Source organism: Notamacropus eugenii, chromosome 5 (genome assembly GCF_028372415.1).
Source record: "Notamacropus eugenii isolate mMacEug1 chromosome 5, mMacEug1.pri_v2, whole genome shotgun sequence".
Taxonomy (NCBI): Eukaryota; Metazoa; Chordata; class Mammalia; order Diprotodontia; family Macropodidae; genus Notamacropus; species Notamacropus eugenii.
This window is the reverse complement of record NC_092876.1, coordinates 182,519,699-182,541,306: the sequence shown is the minus strand read 5'-3', so window position 1 is coordinate 182,541,306 and position 21,608 is coordinate 182,519,699. Positions and strand designations below refer to the sequence as shown.

Here is a 21,608-nt window from a genome sequence, read left to right as displayed (position 1 = left end):
TTTTCAAGTCTTTCCTGGAGTTCTTTATTTCTTGCTATTACACAACCAAGAAGAGTGCCCCTATAGTGATGGAGGAAGGCAAGAAGGCACTGAAACCATACCTTTTTCTCAAATTTTTGTGCATCTTGAAACAAAATGCCCATCACAAACTAAAAAACACCAGTATTTTGCTGTTTTCTTATCAGTAATATTCTAGGAACTAAGAGAAATTGTCTGTCCCATCCAACTGTCTTTTGCTTACGAGTCTCCTCTTGCATTTGCATTATTATTATTATTATCATTGTTAATAATAGTATTGCTTCAATGTTATCATTTTTGATGTTATTTCAGATAATAATTTTCACTTATATAATGCTTTTAGATTACACAGCACTTTCATATTTATTATCTCATTTTATTATTACAATAATATGTTACGTAGGGCAAGTACTATCATCTCCTTTTTATAAGTGAGAAAACTGAGGCTCAGGGTTGAGTGACTTGCCCAGGAGCACACAGTTAGTAAACGGAAGATCCAGTACTTAAACCCAAATTTTGTGACACTAAAACCAACACAGTTTTTATTCCTCTCAGTACTCACTAACTAGGTTTGAAGTAGGCAGAATAAGTGGGCAGTTATGTGACATGCCTTCAGGGTTCCCAAGAAGTCTTCTCATCTGGACCAAATTTTTTTTCTCCCACTCAGTTTTCTGATTCCTAACACTATTTAATGGAAGCATTATCTTGTTGGTTTAATCTAAAAAAGGACTTCATCCTCTGTTAAAGTAAAAATACCCCAGGGAGAGGGCCTACATCATCCTTCCTAGATATTTGATCCTTCTCTGAGGGAGGGTTTTAATAAGGAAGGAGAGTATGGTGTCATTCAGGAGTGCAAGAACTTGAAAGCATAAGGCAGCTTAATTATCATTGTGGGGCAGAGTCAAGGTGGTAGATTCAAATGAGCAATTCTGCTCAGTTCTCCCAAAACACTCCTCTAAACAACTTTTAAAAGCCTATCTGATATAATTCTGAATGGGAAAACCAACACAAAGTCATAGTGAGTTCTTTTCCAGGCAAGAGAAATTTAGAAAGACAGAAAGATCTGTCAATATTAAGGAGGGGGTTGTCCATCAGCAGTGATAGGAGTGTCCAATACTCAAGGATGTTAAGATGTATAAATACCTGGTCGGAAAAAATATTCCAGAGGATCCCTATGCTAGTATTAGTGCAGATCTGGGCACCATACAGCAACTCTGTCTCCTGTTACCCAGTTCCAGGTCACAATTCCAGGTTATAGAGAAGTGGTTGGAGTCTCAAGAGAATAGGGGTTCTGCCTGGGTAAGGACTAGAGAGCAGACCAGAAGGGCAATAACAAGAATTCTGTCCAGCTCATCCCACCTTGGAAGCCTTGATAACTTATAGGTCCCCAGACCTATCTGTGAAAGCAACAGAACATAAAAGTCAGACAATCACACCAGGCATCCCACTCTTACCCTGAAAGGTGAGTGGAACTTAACTCTAATATAAAGTCCAGAGTTAAGGAGTAACCTGAAAAAAAAAAATGATCAAACAACATCAGTAACAACAAAAAAGGAATTTGATTATTAAAAAAAATATTTTGGTGACAGGAAAGCATAATACAACTCAGAAGACAACAATAACTCTAAAACATCTACAAGCAAAATCTCAAAGAAAAGTGTCATTTGGGCACATGTCCAATAAGAATTTCTAGAAGAACTGAAGAAATAGATTTTTAAGAGAGGTTTTAAAAAAGATTTTAAAAAAAGTAGTAGAGGAAAACTTGGGAGGAAAGGAGAGCAATGCAAGAGCAGCATACATATCTTGGTAAAAGAGGCATAAAAAATATTGAGGAAATAACTCCTTAAAAATTAGAAGTGGCAAAATAGTAAAATCTGTAGAAAAGCTCATTGAAGAAACTCCTTAAAAATTAATATTGGTCAAGTGGAAGCTACTGACTCCATAAGATAGTAAGATATAATAAAACACAATCCAAAGACTGAAAAAAATAGAAGAAAATGTAAAATATCTCATAGGAAAAACACCTAGAAGAAGGATCAAGGGAAGATAATTTTAAAATTATATAACTTCCTGGAAGTCATGATTAAAATAGGAAACTGGACATCATATTTCAAAATTTTATAAACAAAAATTGCGCAAATCTCTAAGAACCAGAGGGCAAATTAGAAATGGAAATGATCCACTGATCTTCTCCTGAAAGATATCCCAAAAGGAAAACTCCTAGGAACAGAATAAGCAAATTCCACTGCTTCCAAGCTAATGAGAAAAAATTGCAGGCAACCAGAAAGAAATAATTCAGATAGCATAAAGATGGTATAAGGATCACACAAGATTTAGCAGCTATCACCAAAGGAATGGAGGGCTTGGAAAATGATATTTTGGAAGGCAAAGGAACTAGGATTACAACCACGAATAACCCACCCCACAAAACTGAGTATAAACCTTCAGGGAAAAAGTAGACATTTAAAGAAATATAAGACTTTAAAGCATTCCTGACCAAAAGACCAGAGCTGAACAGAAATCTTAACATTCAGATATAACACTCAACAGGAAGACAAAAGGGTAAACATGAGTGAGAAATCATAAGGGACTTTATAAGGTTTTTGCATTCCTAAATAGGAAGGTAATACATGTAACTTCTATTTTATCATCATTAAAGCAGTTAGTAAGAGTCTACTTAAAGAGACTGTGAGTCTATTATGTTGGGATGATCTCAAAAGAAAAATGGAAGGTTGAGAAAAAGGATGAAGTGGGAAAAGGGGGAAGGAAGAGGGGAATATGGGGAAATAATTTCACATAAATGAACCACTCAAGAAGAGTTTTTAAATAGAGGAGAAAATGGAATGGGTCAGGAAATTCTTGAACCTCACTCTCGTCTAAACTGGTTCAAAGAGGGAAGAATATCTGTATTCAGAAACACTTTGGCATAGAAATGCATCTTGCCTAACAATGTAGGAGGGAAAAACACTAATAGAAAGGAAGAGGTAATAAAAGGGAAGTAGATTAAGGTAAGCAATGCCAGAACAAAACAGATTTTTGAGGAAAGGGAAGGTTAAAAAAAGAGAAGAATAAATAGAAGATAATAGGATGGAGGAAAATACACAGCAATCATAACTGTGAATGGGATGAAATCATAAAATAGAAGAGGATGGCAGAATGGATTAGAAAACAGAATAAAACAATTTATTGTTTACAAGGGGTATACTTGAAACATAAACACACACACATATTTTAAAATAAGGGACTGGAGTAGGAGCTATTATGCTCCAGGCAGGAGTAGAAGTCATGATCTCAAAGCATAAACAAAAATGGAAGTTATTAAAAGAGATAATGAGGGGAAATTGTTTTGATAAAAGGTACCATAGATAATGAAGTAATATCAATATTAAACATATATGAATGAAATTGCATAGTATCCTAATTCTTAAAGAAAAAAATAAATTACAGGATTAAGTAGACAGTAAAATTATATTAGGGCATCTCAATTTGCTCTTCTCAGACATAAATAAATCTAACCATAAATAAACAAGAAAAAAGTTAAGGAGATGAATACATTTTTAGAAAAAAATAGATATAATAGATTTATGGAGGATATTGAACATGAATAGACTAGGGTATATCCTATTCACAGATATATGTGGCACTTTCACAAAAAGTTGACCATGTATTAGTGTATAAAAACTAGAGACATAACTACAGAAAGCAGAAATATTAATTGCACCCTTTTTGGATCATAATGCAATAAATATTACATTCAATAAAGGGTCTTTGAAGGATAGAATAAAAATTAATTGGAAACGAAGTAACCTAAAGCTAAAAAATGAGGTCTAAGAACAAATTATAGAAATAATCATTTCATTAAAGATAATGACAACAGTGAGAAAACATACCTGTGAGACAGAGCCAAAGAAATATTTAGGGGAATTTTATATTTCTAAATATTTATATCAATAAGAGAAAGAAAGAAAAGATCAATGATGTGGATATGAAACAAGCAAACAAAAACCCTAGAAAAATAAATTAAAATTCCCCCAATTAAATATCAGTATATAAATCCTGAAAATCAAAGGAGAGATTAATAAAACTGAAAGTTTAAAAAAAATCCTAGAAATTCATTTCATGAAAAAAAGTGAAATAGAAATACACTGGTTAATTTGATATTAAAAAAAGAAAACAAAATTACCAATCTCAAAAATTAAAAGACTAGATGAATAGTCAATTAAAATGAAATGAAAGCAATTATTAGGAGCTATTTTGTTCAATTATATAGCAATAAAACTGACAATGTAAGTGAAATTGATGAATATTGACAAGCAACTTAAATAGCACAGGTTGATAGAAGAGAAAATAGAATACTTAAATATCCCTACCAAAAAAGAAAAAAAGAAAAGAAAGTAAGAAATTAAACAAACCATAAAGAGCTCCTGGAGGGAGGTAGGGGACCAGCATCAATATATTTACAAGCAAAATCTACCAAAATTTTGAAGTACAATTAATTCCAACATTATATAAACTGTTGAAGGAAAGTAGATTATTAAGAAGTCTACCAAATTCCATCTTTGACATAAACATGATTTTAATACTTAAACCAGAGAGAGCAAAAGAAGAGAAAAAGAAAATTACAAATCAATTATCTTAATGAATAGTAATATAAATTTTTTAAATAAAATATTACCAAAGCAATTACAGCAATACTTCACAAATATTATGCACTATAAATACATTGGTTTTATACCAGGAATGCAGAACTGGTTCAATTTTGGAAAATTATAAACAAAATTGACCATATTCATAACAACATCAACAAAAAATATATGTTTATATCCATAGATTCAGAAAAAGCTTTTGACAAAACACACTCTCCATTTTAGTTAAAACACCAGAAAGCATGGGAATAAATGGGGCTTTTCTTAAAATGATAAGAATTATCTCTTTAGAAGAAAAAGAAAGCATTATCTGAAAGGCTTCTTGCCTTCCCAATGAGATCTGGGATGATACAAAGATGTCTCTCATTGCTTTTAGTATTCAATGTTTCATTAAAAACACAACAATAAATCAAGAAAAGGAAATGAAAGGAAAAAGCATAGGCAACAAGGAAATAAAACCATCACTGTGGAGACGATATGATGATATACTTTGAGAACCCCAGGAAGCCAACCAAAAAATTAGTCGAAACAATGAATTGCAAGTTATAAAATCAACTCACAGAAATCATTGGCTTTTCTATTACTACTATTATTCTATTCTATATATAATACTCTATTATCTAATATTTCTATATTGCCAACAAAACCACAGAGGGAGACATAGAGAAATTTCATTTAAAATAACTGCAGACAGCATAAAATATTTGGGAGTCTACCTGCTAAGACACACACACACACAGGAACTATATGAACACAATTACAAAACACTCTTCATACAAATAAAGACAGATCTAAATAACTGGAGAAACACTAATTGCTCATGTGTGGGCTTAGCCAATATAATAAAAAGAAAGACACTATTACCTAAAATAATCTATTTATCCAATGTCATACTAATAAAATTACCAAAGAATGTATTTGTAGCTAGTGTTGGAAAGAAATAACAAAATTCAACTGGAGCAACAAAAGGTCAAGATTATTAAGTGGATCAATGAAAAAAAATATGATGGAAGGGAACCTAACAGAACCAAATCTCAAACTATATTACAAAGGAGTGATTATAAAAATCAACTTGGTATTAGATAAGCAAAAGAGTGATTGATCAATGGACTAGATTAGGTACATATTGTATAGAAGTAAATGAGCACAGTAACCTAGAGTTTGATAAACCCAAAATCCCAGTTCACTAAGCAAGAAATCATTATTTTGACAAAAACTTTTAGGAATATTGGTAAGTAGTCTGGAAGAAACTAAGAATAGATCAACATCTAATACCACATACCGATGTATGGATAGGGGAAGAATTCATGACCAAACAATAGATTGGTTCAGAGAAGATAAAATGGATAATACCGATTTACATAAGATTAAAAAGTTTTTGTACAAATAAAACCAATGCAGCCAAAATTAGAAGAAAAGGAGGAAACTTGGAGAGGGGTGGAAATTACAGCAAGATTCTTTGATAAAGATCTCATTTCTCAAATGCATGGAGAAATGATCCAAATTTATAAGAAAACAAAAATAGGCACCATTCTATCTATAAATGGTCAAAAAATATGAGCAAGCAGTTTTCAGAGGAAGAAACCAAAACTATCGGTAGTCATATAAATACTCTAAATCAATAATGGTTAGAGAAATGAAAATTGAATATTACTTCATACCTATCAGACCGAATAAGATAATAGAAAATGAAAATGACAAATGCCGGAGGGAATGTGGGAAAATGAATGCACATCTGGTGAAGATATAAATTAGCCCAACCATTCTAAAGAAAAATTTGGAACTCTGCCCAAAAAGCTATAAAACTGCACATGCCCTTTGACCAGACTGCTACTAGGTCTATAACCCAAGGAGATTAAAGAAAAAGGATAAGGACCTACATTACAAAAATGTAGCAGGTCTTTCTGTGGTGGGAAAGAATTAGAAACTAAGGAGTTACAAATTGGGGAATAGTTAAACAAGTCATAGTATAGATATGTGATGGAATACTATTGTGCTGTAAAAAATTATGAAGGGAAGATTTCAGAAAAATCTGGGAAAACCTACATGAATTGATGCAAAGTGAAATGAGTAAAAATCAGGGAAACAATCTAAACAGTAATAGCAATATTGTAAAGGTAATCAACTGTGAAAGACTTACTAATTCTAATCAATATAATGATCTATCACAATTCCAAAGGAATCATAATGTAAAATGATATCCATCCCCAGATAGGGAACTAATGGACTCAGAGAAAGAATTAAAGCAAATTTTTTTCTTTTATTTTTCCTGGAGTTTTTTGGGGAACATAGCTAATGCATAAATATATTTTCCATGACTCTCTATGTATAATGGATATAATATTTCTTGTCTTCTTAATGAGGGTGAGGGACTGAAGAGAGGAAGAGGATTTGAAACTGAAAATAAAAATAAGATTAAAAAGACTTGCAAACATCTGTACATCAGAAAAATACAAAGGCTACAAGTCTGGGCTTGATTTGTTGTTATTGCTGATTTCTGGACTTAAGAAGTTATGAAAAAATGTTAATAAAGCAGATTAAAACGAATGTTGTACCATGTATGTGATATATGCCCCACTGCAGGTAATTATTAATTATTTATCAATACATTCTTTGTGACACTGCATTACAAAGAGATGAATAGTATATGGCATGGAAGGATAATAATGTAAAGAAAGAGAAGTCTTGCCACTCAGAAAATAATCCAGCCACTTCACGGTTTTGTTTCTGACCAGCCCTGCAAGAATTGGTAACAAAAATGTTGACTTGTATCTTCTGTCTGTTCCTCTGTGAAAGAATAAACCAACTAGAAAATGAATCCCATTTGTGCTTACAAACTTGAGTAGGATAAGAGATTAGGTAAGGAGTAAAAATTACCTTCACTTTTAATTGATATTAAAACATGAAAGTATCATGATATTCCATGGGATGGGAGTAGAAAGCTAGACTAACTTGCCAAGATGATTCTACTTTTACCTATCCTGAACACTAGGATATTTGACCCAGTGCACTCTGAAGCCCATGGATGGAACAACAATGGGTCCCTGCCCAACCTTCACTCAATGACCCTTTTTGGACCCTCATGGCGTAGAATGAATGTCAATACAAACAGTTTCCTTCAAAATAATAACCCTGAGGCTCCTATCCCTCCCAGTGTGATTTATCTATTTATTTTCTTTTCTATTAAAGGGGCTATCCCTGTGACTACTTTTTAAAGAGGCCTATTCACTGAATGGGCATTACCTTACTTTAAGTGAGTACCTGAAAAGGCCTTAGCCTAAAAGGTCCAGGGTCTCTCATTGCATCCTGGGTCATCTCCAGTCATCCTGATGAATATCTGGTCACTGGATTCAGATGGCTGTGGAGGAGAAGTGAGGCTGGTGACCTGCACAGCCCTCCCTCACTCAAAACAAAGTCAAGTGCAAGTCATGTCATTATTTCTCTGATGTCATGGTCTTCTTTGAAAATGAAGGATGAACACACAACCACAATCCTAAACAATAAACAGCTGCTATGTTGTTACTGTTGTTTTACCAAAAAAGGCATAACTTTTAAAGTGAAATATACTGTGGTTGGTTTGTGTTATTTTTTAATTACATATTATGACATTATGCTGTATATTGTGTATAGAGCTATATTAAAGGAGAGTTGTGTAATTAAAAAAATAGGGAACATAAAATCGGCATCTGTATTTGAATCCCAAGTCTACTACTTATCAGCAATGTCACAGACAGGAGTTGAAGACTTCTTCTTGATTCCCCATCTATCATTCTAGCTGCTTGGAGTTAAGAGATCTAAATTTGAATCCATTCCTAGAAATTTAGAAGCTGTGGTAACATAAACATATTTCTTTTAACTTTTCTGAATCTCATTGTCCTTATCTGTAACATAGTTAGAAAAATAATTGATATTTATAGAGAATTTTAAGGTTTACAAAATAATTTCCTCACAACAACCCTGTGAGGATTGTAGTAATTATTCTATTTTAAGGTTTTGGGGAGTTTGGAGATGACATGATCACTGAGCAGATCTGAAGCAAAATAAACTCAATCAATTTTGAAAGAGCATTGGATTTCAAGTCAAAGGTCCTAGGTTCAAAACTTGGCTATGCCATTTATTACCTTTTGTGAATCACTTCACCTTTAAGGGCTTGCTTCTTTTAAGACCTGCCAATTCTCAATCTATACTCCTTTGATCCTGTTAATTTTTCAATTAGCTCATGTGAAGACTTTATTTTGTAAGCTATCTGTGACATATTTTAAATCTTGGGGTAAATTTATTTTGACAAAGATCTTTTCTCAGAACATCTCTGTTTGGTAGGTAATAAAAGTTTTATCATTTTTTCCCCTGAGGAGGAAACAGAGGCTTAAACAAGTAAGTGAACTTGTATCTAAGTAGTATCAGAGTCACGATTTGAACCCAGGCCCTTTGACTTTATGCTGAGTCCTCTTTCCATTCTACCACCTATTGTTGGTAAACTATATTTATCAACATAGTCTGGTTGGCTATTTGGTAACACCAGATGGTCAGAGGTTGTAGATTAATCACAACATCAGCCTGGAGGGGATAGGAAATGAAGTTGGATCTGACAAAGCAAAACACCATATGAGCTGAATGGATTTTTAAAAATTATCTGCTATTTTTGAAAATCCATGGTACAATATCCCTCTATTAGTGAGGATAATCCAGGATTGATTGTATCTTAAAGTTGAAATTACTCTTTCTGAGCCAATGATTCTGATCTTAATCTCTCTCTTTTCTCTTCTTTTTCTTTTTCCTTCGCTCTCTTTCTCTCTCTCTCTCTTTCCCTCTCTGTCTCTTTCTGTCTCTCCTTGAATTAACAGGTGTACTGTAGATGCCCGGGTCACAAGGGTAGCCTGGCTAAACCGCAGCACGATCCTCTATGCTGGAAATGACAAGTGGTCCATAGACCCCCGTGTGGTCATTGTGGCCAACACTAAAACCCAGTACAGCATCATGATCCAAGATGTGGACGTGTATGATGAAGGCCCATACACCTGCTCTGTACAGACAGACAATCATCCGAAAACCTCTAGGGTCCACCTCATAGTACAAGGTAAGTTTCAGCATCATCCAGACTATTACGTAAGTGCTCAGCTATCACTGCTGAAGCACGAGTCGGGGAGATTGATACTCTTACTACTGCTATTGTATTAAAAAAAAGAAAAATTCTTTCTCTACAAATGTCCAGGAAATCCAAACCCTAAAACCTTGTCTAGCTTCCATCTCATCACATGATACTGAGCCAAGCATTTCTATTTGGTCCCTATTCTTGCCTTGGGGTCAGATCAGTAGGCTGTCAAGTTGTCTATTTATATGTTCAGTCCTTGTATTCTCATAAACCAGGTCATTGACAAGTGCCATTTGGGCTCCCAGTGGATGTGTGACTTTGTTATGTGCTTGGAAGTACATATTAAAGGACAAATATGCTTTTCACCTTGAAGAAGTTTCCATGATTTGGTGTATACTAAAATAAATATAATTTAGATTAATCAAGGGTATGCTTTAGAGAGAATGCCTTGACACGACTATATGTATAGTAGATCCACTAGCTACTAGAGTTCATAAAAAAAATTCTCCTCCATATTCCAGAGAAAGTCTAGCCCATGACAGATATCAGCTTTAACTACTTTCTATTCTATTCTTGGGATCAATCTAATATCTAAGAGGAAATGAGTTAATGAATCCACATTCATTCATCCTTTTTTTATAAAGCTAAATTAATTTTAAATAGCATGATTGTTTTTGTTCCGTCATTCAGTCATGTCCAATTCTTCATGATGCCATGGAACATATTGTCCATGGACCTTTCATGGTAAAGATAGTGGAGTGGTTTGCCATTTCCTTTTCCAGTGGATTAAAGTAAAGAGAGGTTAATTGACTTGTCCAAGGTCACACAGATATTGTCTGACGCCAAATTGTTCAGATCTTCCTGACTCCAGGTCCAGTGCTCTGTGCACTGAGTCACCTAGCTACCTTCTAAAATATGATATACACATGTATCTATCCACTTTCAAATTTAAGAGTGCCTTTGCAAAAACAATAATGACAAAGAAGTACCCTTCAGGGATCCTATATCAAACATTAAGGGTTTGATGCCCAAATTGTATGCTTGAGAGCTGGACAAAAGGAAGACCACACCCAGGATAGTTACTCTTTTTAAAATTTAGAGTCATTTTTATAAATCATATTTACATCAGCAGTTTTGCCTCCTAGGTTCCTGACCGATTCAAGAATCTCCTAATGATTATGTGCCATGATAATTAGTTGGCTGTTTTTGTTTCCAAGTCCCTAATTGTGCCCAGAATCAGGAAGATATCTGTACAAATCACCCCCTTAGACAATCACTAGCTCTGTGACCTTGGGAAAATCACTCAATCTTTTCGTGCCTCAGGTACCTCATCTGTAAAATAAGGGAATTAGACTCAATGGTCTCTAAGGTCCCTTTACTTCTTTAGAATCCTCTTAAAGGATGTGTGATCCTTTGATCTTTCCTGTTGATGCTTCAATAAATCCTTAAAATCATCTAGTGTGTTTATTTTTCTTACTGAGTCATTCCAATATGTTCTTAACAGTACTCATCTTTCCACACGCCCTAAAACATACTGTATAGTAGCAGCTTAGGTATTCTGCTTTCATACATTCTCTTCATAAACCCAGCCTAGAAAAACACTATGATAAACACTCATTCAGTGTTACTAGATTATTTTCTACTCTACTAGGGAAAAAAGTTGTGATTTTTGCAGTGTGGGTATTTTCTCCACTGGTGCAAATTACAGATCTATCTATCTGCCTTAATAGATGGTCTGGCCAAAAATACTCATTGGTACCTGTAGCTCAACCTTCTGGTGATGACTTTCTCCAATCACAGCAAGGCTGATCCTTATACTTGTTGATATATAATTCATTTATTTCATTCTTTAAATCTCTGAAGATTGTTAAGACCTATTAAAATTTTTTTTTTATTAAACTTTTAACATTTATTTTCACACAATTTTGGGTTACAAATTTTCTCCCCTTTTTTCCCCTCCCCCCCCAGACCCAAGCTTTCTAATTGCCCCTGTGACCTATCTGCTCTCTCCTCTATCCTCCCTCCCTGCCCTTGTCTCCGTCTTCTCTTTTGTCCTGTAGGGCCAGATAGCTTTCTTGACCCCTTAACCTGTATTTCTTGTTACCCAGTGGTAAGAACATTACATTTGGTCCTAACACTTAGAGTTCCGACTTCTTGAGCTCCCTCCCTCTCCACCCCTTCCCCTTGGAAGACAGGCAGTTCAATATAGGCCATATCTGTTTAGTTTTGCAAATGATTTCCATACTAGTTGTGTTGTATAGGCCTAACTATATTTCCCTCCGTCCTGTCCTGTCCCCCATTACTTCTATTTTCTTATGGTCCTTTCCCTCCCCATGAGTGTCGACCTCGTATTGCATTCTCCTCCCCATGCCCTCCCCTCTATCCTCCCCCCCATCCTGCTTGTGCCCCTGTTCCCCACTCTCCTGTATTATGAGATAGGTTTTCTTATCAAAATGAGTGTGCATTATATTCTTTCCTTTAGTGGAATGTGATGAGAGTAGACCTCGTGTTTTTCTCTTGCCTCCCTTCTTTATCCCACCACTAATAAGTCTTTTGCTTGCCTCTTTTATGAGAGATAATTTGCCCCATATAACTTCTCCCTTTCTCCTCCCAATATTTCTCTCTCACTGCTTAATTTCGTTTTGTTTTTTTTTTTTTTAGTATATGATCCCATCCTCTTCAATTCACTCTGTGCACTCTGTCTCTATGTATGTGTACGTGTGTGCATGTGTGTGTGTGTGTGTACTCCCACCCAGTGCCCAGATACTGAAATGTTTCAAGAGTTATAAATATTGTCTTTCCATGTAGGAATGTAAACAGTTCAACTTTAGTAAGTCCCTTATGATTTCTCTTTGCTGTTCGCCTTTTCATGGTTCTCTTCATTCTTGTGTTAGAAAGTCAAATTTTCTTTCCAGCTCTGGTCTTTTCATCAGGAAAATTTGAAAGTCTTCTATTTCATTGAAAGACCATTTTTTCTCCTGAAGTATTATTGTCAGTTTTGCTGGGTAGGTGATTCTTGGCTTCAGTCCTATTTCCTTTGACTTCTGGAATATCCTATTCCATTCCCTTCTATCCCTCAATGTAGAAGGTGCCAGGTCTTGTACTATCCTGATTGTATTTCCACAATACTTGAATTGTTTCTTTCTAGCTGCTTGCAATATTTTCTCTTTCACCTGGGAATTCTGGAATTTGGCCACAATGCTCCTAGGAGTTTCTCTTTTTGGATCTCTTTCATGCGGTGTTCTGCAGATTCCTTGAATATTTATTTTGCCTTCTGGTTCTACAATCTCAGGGCAGTTTTCCTTGATAATTTCATGGAAGATGATGTCTAGGCTCTTCTTTTGATCATGGTTTTCGGTAGTCCCAGAATTTTTACATTGTCTCTCCTGATTCTATTTTCCAGGTCAGTTGTTTTTCCAATAAGATATTTCACATTATCTTCCATTTTTCGAATCTGCGCGGTATGTTCTGAGATATCTGTCTTTCTCGAAAAGTCCAAAGCTTCCATCTGTACCATTCCAGATTTGAAAGATCTATTTTCTTCAGTGAGCTTTTGAATCTCCTTTTCCATTTGGTTAATTCTGCTTTTGAAAGCATTCTTCTCCTCATTGGCCCCTTGCACCTCCCTTGCCAGCTGAGTTAGGCTAGTTCTCAAGGTGCCAATTTCTTCAAGATTTTTTTGGTTCTCCTTTAGCAGGGAGCTGATCTGTTTTTCATGCTTCTCCCTTATCCTTCTCATTTCCCTTCCCAGTCTTTCCTCCACCTCTCTAACTTGATTTTCAAAATTCCTCTTGAGCTCTTCCATGGCCCGAGCCCATTGGGTGGGCTGGGACACAGAATCCTCGATTTCTGTGTCTTTGCCTGATGGCAAGCCTTGTTCCTCCCCATCAGAAAGGAAGGGAGGAAGTGTTTTTTCTCCGATAAAGTACCCTTCAATAGTTTTATTTCTTTTCCCTTTTCTTGGCATTTTCTCCACCTAGTAGCCTGACCTCTGAATGTTCTCCTCACACCCACCTCGCCTCCTGGTCGTCCCAGCCAGCGTTTGGGGACTGAGATTCAAATGCTGCTTCCCGCCTTAGGATTTTTGGCGGGGGCAGGGCTGTTATTCAGTGTTAAATTAGGCTGAGGTGCTGAGGTCAGGGGCAGGGCCGCCTCTCTGGCTCAGTTCCCTCAGGGGGTTTATGCACAGACCTTCCACAATGGATCCAGGCTCCCACTCGCTTGGGGAGCCCCCGTCTGCAGCCGCCTCTCAGCCCCCACCTCCCGGGGGGGGGGGCCGAGCCTTGGGGGCACCTCACTCCCCTCTCAACCTGCCAAAGAGACTCTCTCACCTACCCCCGTCAGTCACCTGTTGGTGGGGGGGCCGTGCTGCCGCTGAAGATCCCGCCTCCGGAGCCCTTTCAGATCTGTGCCTCTCGGATCCGTGGCCGCCACCGCCGCAGGTCCTGGCTGGGCACCGTGTCTGCAGCGCGACGGACCTTTTGCGAGAGGTTTGCTGGTCCCTCTGTGGGTGGGGGGACCTGCGTGGCTGCTGGAGATCCCGTCCCGTAGCCCTCTCGGATATTTTTCTCACGGTGTCGCTGCCGTGGTATGGTTGCTCTCTGCTACCCGCCCTGGCGCCCAGTCCACCGCGCGAAGGACCCCCCGTGAGAGGTTTGCAGGTCTCTCTGGAACAGAAATCTCCCTCGCTCCAATATTCCATGGTCAGAATTCGCCCTGGGTTAGTCCCCTCTGCCATTCTGTGGTTTGTGGGTTCGGAGCTATGTGTATGTGCGTCTTTCTACTTCGCCATCTTGGCTCCGAGGACCTATTAAAATTAAGGGCCCCAGGCATAGCTTTCAAGAATGGATCAGCTTCATGACATGAGGAGAAATGGGAGTGGGCATTTCATGAAAATCAGAACTGCCTGCCTCAGTGGCTATAAAGATAAGTTACTGGTACATGATGTACCTTCTTAGAAAATGGGACAAGTAGTTGGTAAAGATAGCTATCTGGATTAAATTGCTGTGTCTCTTAGAAATTTCTGGAGAGTACAAAAAACAAGGTTGTCTGAGTTTTCACTGCCCCACCTGCCACCTGGGCTCTGCTCCAGAGAAGCTAAAAATTCTCAGCATTGGAAGTGATGTGTCAATGGCACCTCAGTGGCCTTGACAGCAAAGCTATCTTCAAATTCAGAAAATGTGGCACTGAAATAAAAAGAACTGTCAGGCACCATAGAGGAGCAGGCTCAAATGGAACAAGGCTATCACTTTTCAGAAATAAGATGGATCATGTAAGCGCATCAAAGTCAATATGGGCCACAATATAAGCCACTTATGGAGCTTAAGTGAATGACGTTCTTCGTTGTGCTATTCAAGAAATATTTGGGATTGGGAAATGGGAGAACAGGCATCCCCCTGAGAAATGTCAAGTATTTGGGCCAGAGACTAGCTTGCAAGAAAGGTAAATGGATAATGATGGGAGTTTCTTTCTTAAAATGTCTTCCTTAAAATGTTCACAGTCTTCTGGGTTCAAGTCAATGGATCCTTATAACCTGTGCATGTTTGAGGTATTCTGTGTTGGAGCACAGTAGCATTTATAAAAGGCAAGACAGGGAAAGCCACTGGGAACCTTTTTCAGGCCAACTTGTCACCTCTTCCACACCACTTTTGAGAGGTTAGAGAAAGGAGACCCAAGGAGGCTGGACTGTGGGCTCTCTTGACTGACAAAGGGTGACTCATTCTTTCATTGGAAACCAACTGGATTTCCAGTGGTTGGAAGCAAAGAGACCCCACCGCTCAATTAGAAAGAAACTTGAGAGCACTGTTTCTTCACAACGGCTATCGGCTTTTGTCCAGTCTATAGATTAATTTTTCAGAGTTAGTGCTAGTTCAGGTTAGATAAAGATAATGAAACTTTCCTAATCCTCTTAAAGAAGATTTATCTGACTGAGTAGAAAGCTTTTGCAATACAATAAGGCATGTATAAAACTGGGGCCTAATCTTTCCTTTAATTTCAAACTGCTGATGGGTATTGATTTTTCAATGAGAAAAACTGAAAAATTTCCGAGCTCTGACTTGTCTGTTTAAAAAAGCTCATGTTTATCTTCTGTCCATGTGGGAACATCAGCATCTCCTTACTTCAGCCAATTGGCTATCTTCAGAAGAGGGAGAAAAGCCCAAGGTTGTCATCTACTCAGTTATTCTCTGTTCCTGAAATATATGCAGCTGAGAGATGCATCTTCTCCTACCTTAGAATTTATTCTTTTCTGTTTTATGAGGTGATTTTTTTTTTTTTTTGCCACATATCTGATAGAAAAATGTTCAGGTCCTTTGGCAGTGAGAGAAGAGGATGAGTTTATTAAAGTGTGCCTTTTATAAGAAAGTCTCTCCAAATATATACTCTTCTATCTCGCAAGCATCTATTAAATGCCTATTGAATACATACGTAACATTATATTCAGTTTCTATAGGAAATACTATGAAAATGGAGGATATTTTACTTGCCTTCTAGAAATTCCTAGGTTAGCTGGCAATATAATACATAATATGCGAATACATCAATGCTAAACAAGAGGATCCAAACAACAGAAGCATGTATGTGATTATGGTGTGAACTATGTCCTTAAGTGCTTACGCCTCTGAAAATCAAAGAGAAGATTAGGATATCACAGAATTATTTTAGGTAGGATTATTAAGATTATTTTTATATCACTTAGAATTCCCGGACACATTCCTTTCTCTTCCCTTGCTCAGTAAACCATACTGTAACAAAGAATAAAAAAGAAAAAGGAAAAAACAGGTGTGAAAAGCTAACCAACATGTTACCCAACTCTGACAGAATGAATTGTTCCACTCCCATAGTCCCCCACGTATTTAAAGAAAGAAAAGAGATGCATTTTTTCAACTCTTTTCTGGGGCCAAGTTTGGTCATTATATAATTAAACAGTGTTCATTTTTTTAATTCCTTCCATTTTCATTATTGTAGGCAGGGTATATATTGTTTTCCTGACCCTACTCACCTCACTCTGAATCAGTCCCGATTTTTCCCTTAATATTATTCTTTGAATTCTTCATATTTACATTTCTTAAAGGTATATGTATATTTCATTACATTCGTGTAGCACAATCTGTTTAGTCATTCCTCAGTGGATGTTTGTTTCTAGTTCTTTACTACCACAAAAAGTGTTGCTATCTGTATTTGTATTTCTTTCTTTGAATGCCTTTCATAATATGTCTAACAGTGGGATTTCTGATTCAAAGAGTATGGGCATATTAGTCATGTTTTAGCTTAAACTGTTTTCCATAAAGGTAGAACCAATTTACAACTCTACCAAGAATGTATGTGCATATCTTTTCAGCCCCTACAACACTGACTTTTCATCTCTTTTGCTATTTTCACTAGCTTTATGGATGTGAGAGAAAATATCAGTTACTTTGATGGATAGTTCTCTTATTACTAGTGATTTGGAGCAATCCTCATTATAATTGTTTTCATTCCTTCTTTTGAAAAACAATTACTCCTATTTTTTAACCACTTGCCCATTGGGGAATGGTACTTGGTCTTATATAGTGATGTTCATTCCTTATAAAGCTTGGATATCAGAATAAAAAAAAAAAGCAAACTAGGTAATAGTTTGTAGAAGATACTGTGAAAAAGAGGGAAACTGGGAGTCAGAGTGACCAGCCAAGATAATATTGTAGTCACCCAACAATTAGATTGTTATAATGTGAGTTATACAGCTTTGCCAAAATAAATAGTCACATCTGAGAGGTATTGTAGTGGAGGAATTGGTAAGATTACACATGGAAATCTAAGGAGAGAGGAATTTAAAGCACTCAAATTGTTAAAAAGTATTTGATTGAATTTGTTTAATTGAGAACATGTGGTAGTCCCATTACCTTCAAGGAGAACAACAAAATAGAGAAACTGTATCAAAGAGAAGACGATTACTCTGGTTTTAGGCATGTTGAATCTGAAGGGACAAAGGACAATCTGCAGTAGACTGGACTGGTGGTGGACATGGCTGAGCGTGACTGGTGAGGAGGTGAAAGTTAAACACTGGCAGTATACATTTGAAAATCAGCATCATTGAGATAGTAGTTATTAATACTAATAAACTCATATGATAGTGCTTTAAGCCACTGAACTTTTAGGGATTAAGAATCAGTTGATAGAAGCAGAAGGTCAAGAATCAACCTTTGGGATTGTCCATTCTTTGTGGTAGGAGGGAGAAATTAGATAAAGATACAGAAACAATGAAGTAGAAAGAGAAAGAAGCATGGAAAGAAGGAAGGGAAGAACCAGAAGTATGTTCCGAAAGTTCTTGCAAAATAGTTTCAAGACATGGCTGATCAACAGCCATAACTGTAGTAGCTAGATGGGTGAGAATGAGGACTAAAATGAAATAATCTGATATAGCTAGAAAGGAGTCAGAGGTGATCTTAGAGGAAGTAGTTTCACTGAAGTCAAGGTGCTGTGAACCAGAGAGCAGAGGGTTAAGAACGGAATATGTGATTTAAAAAAAAAAAGAGACAATGTTCTTGGTCTAGAAATTCAGCTGTGAAAAGATAGAGGTAGGAATAGTAGCTGAAAGGAGCAGAAATCGTTGACCAAGGCCTACTTACTCAGAAACTTCTTTTCACAGCAGTGACTGAAGGGATGAGCTATTGAACAACTCTTTTTTTCTCTCCTACCTACCCTCAATGAAATGACTGTCACTGTAGATTTCTTATATAATAGGAATGGTAGAGAGAATGTGTTTGCCTATCAACCTGCCTTCTTGTATCTTGAGATTTTTTTCAACCATTTTAAGATCTCAAACTGTTCAGAATTACTCTTTTGTTTCTCTCTACTGTGACATCATGCTTGACACAGGAACATAACCATGGTTTCAGGAAGATCAAAGTGTTTTAGTTTGTTAGACAATAAATAAGCCCTGAGTGTATCTATCTACAAGGTACGTGGACAGCTAGGTGGTAGAATGGATAGAGTACGGGACATGAAGTCAGGAAGACTCATCTTTCTGAGTTCAAATCTGGCCTCAAACACTTATTAGCTATGACCCTGGGCAAGTCACTTAACCATATTTGCCTCAGTCTCCTTATTTGTACGATGAATTACAGAAGGAAGTGGCAAATCACTTCACTATCTTTGTCAAGAAAATTCCGAATGGGGTCACGAGGAGTCAAACACAACTGAAAAAGCTGAACAACAACAACAAATCCACAAGATGCAGAATTTCAATCATGAGTGGTTTTGACCTTCAAGAACTCATAACAGGAGATTCTAACTTTTATCAACTGAGCATGTGCAAAACATTTTTTAAAAAAATTTTTTATCTATCTATCTATTAGCATGTGGGGGTAGAGTAGGGAGGTTGGCATCTAGAGTAGTGATCTCATTGGTATAGTGAATTTCCAGGGAAGACACTTTCTTTACCAACACTCCTTAAAATGTTTGAGTATTGCCTAGAGGACACTGAAAGGTTAAATGATTGGCTCAGATCATATAGCCAGTATATGTCAGAGGTAGGTACTGTATCCAGGTCTTCCTGCCTCTGAGATCAGCATCTACTCATTAGACAACACTGTCTCTAGATGTGATGTTCTGAAAAGTCTTAGTGCAGCTTTACTAGACTTTTTGGATACCCTATATATGAAGAATCTATTGAAGGGGATAAGAGCACAGGATGAGTCAAAATTTTGTAGGCGATGAGTAAGTGTATAAAGTATTAACAAGGGCTTCTTGCAGACAACAGGCCTTAAACCTAGATTAAAGAGACTGCTAGGTTGTAGCAGTGCTAGGAAAGGGCTCTTTGGAGATGCCCTCCAAATTTCAAAGAAATTTCTCCTCTAGATCAATAGAAGCTTTTCAGATTCTCTTTTTTACCTTCTCCTGTTGGTTATTATAGTTTGTGGTACAGGTGGAGAGAGAAATGTAGGACAGAGACCAAGAAAGAAAAATAGATGATGGGGGTAGGAAAAATAGAGCTGGAAACTGCAAGAGAGAAGGGGGGAGGGAGGAATAGTGAGATAGCATAACACAGAAAGAAAGAGACTACAAGAGAAAGGCAGAGAAGAGGATAATTAATTTACTCCTAAGCTAAACCCTCTAGGGATGTACATTTCAAATGATACCATTTTATCCAATGTAACTACTGAAAATTCAAAGGCCCTTAGAGAATCCAAAAACTAAAGAAAGGACTTCTGCATTAAATCCATCCTATGGTTTCTAACAGTAATTAGCATATTGGTATATTTAAATTTCACAGTGCTTTAAGGGGCAGCCAAACTCCCTTGCACACAAGGCTTTAATGTTTATAAAGCACTCTGCTCACAGTCCTGTGAGGTAGCTGGATGCAATCGTTATTCTACCTATAAAGATGGTGATGATTCTGTCCCTTACAATTTTGTGTTTTGTTGTGTTTGGTTTTACTCCTGATTATGTATAAGGACTACATTGTTGTATTTTACCATTATTGGGGGCTTTTAAGGTAGAAGTCTTATAAATTATCTGTGATTTTTAAAAATACAAAAGAATCTGAGACTAAGAGAAATTACGTGGCTTATCCAAGGTGACAGGAATTAGGAGGTGTTAAGGTTAGGTTCTGAACCCATATCTCCTGACTCCTGGTTCAGGCCTCTACTATGTCAATCCTAGAAGTGATACATTCCTAGCCACTCCTCTATGACATCTATAAGATTCAGAAATTCATTCAATACTTTGTAATTCTTTATGCTAGAAAATTAGGATGATTGCCATGGCGGGCTGATTGTTCTCTTAGTCTCAAATCTCACCCTACCTCATCTGTCAGATTTATCTTCATGAAGTGCAAGTTTGATCATATCACCCTCACTTATTCAGTAAATCCCAGCGGCTCCCTATCACCTCCAGCATCAAACACATTATATTCTGTTTGACTTTTAGAAACCTTCATAACTGGATCCTTTCCTACATCTCCTTATACATTTCTTCTCTCCTTGTAGTCTACTATCTGGGGGCACTCCATTTCTCAACTCCAAGACCCAATGCCCCACCTTTCAGTGTTCATCCTTTAAATCAGAAATTCCCTCCCTCATACTCCGCTTCATAGTTTCCTTGATTTTCTTTAGTCTTGACTTCTTTAAAAAGTCCTTCTCAGTTCTCCTTAGAGAGTTTTATTTTTCCTCTGAGAAAAATACACTTATTTTATTTATATAGATCTTTTTGTACAGATTTGTGTTTTCTTCCTCATGGTTCCGTGACCTCCTTCAGAGCAGAGCCTATTTTTTGCCTTTCTTTTTGTCTCCAGAACTTAACAGAGTTTCTTCAAGTAGTAGACACTTAATAAATGCTACTGACTCCAAATAAAAAAAAAAAAAGGTATGTTCCAGCTAAACATTCCTTCAAAGTTGATTCTCACTTTGAGGAAGTTAGGAAGAATCAGAGTTTTAATTAAAAGTTCTACTTTTATTGCTATTCTTTGCTAATCTAGACTGCTAACTAGATTGTAAATGGAAGCAATTTTATGACTGCATACATATATACAAAATATAGGTAGAAAGGTACATAGTACTCATATCTATCTATAGTACAGTAATCAAACTGAGATCTCATTGATTTGGAAATCCTCTCCAATGATGTGTATTATAACTCATTCATATCTTCTCAAATATGAAACTGTGTACATGTCTTCCCTTAACAAAAAAGACCCCTTCCAAAGCACTGGCTATATAGAATCAAAGAATTTAACATCTGTAACATTGGCATACTTAAAAGTTGAACAAGGATTCAGAAGACTGGGCTCCAATCCCAGACCTAACCATATGCAAATCTTATCTGAACTGTCTTTCTATTAGATCTTTCTATTAGCTATAAAAATGATTGTCAGT

At 36.7% G+C, this 21,608-nt stretch overlaps 1 protein-coding gene across 2 annotated transcripts in view; it reads left to right on the top strand.

The window, feature by feature from the left end:
* The window catches only part of OPCML (opioid binding protein/cell adhesion molecule like), a 1,434,734-nt gene that overhangs the window by 1,097,943 nt on the left and 315,183 nt on the right, over window positions 1–21,608 (top strand). For both annotated transcript variants that reach the window (XM_072611620.1, XM_072611619.1), the window contains one exon: window positions 9,509–9,741. In XM_072611620.1, the coding sequence (XP_072467721.1) occupies window positions 9,509–9,741 (233 nt within the window). The remainder of the gene's footprint in view (window positions 1–9,508; window positions 9,742–21,608) is intronic.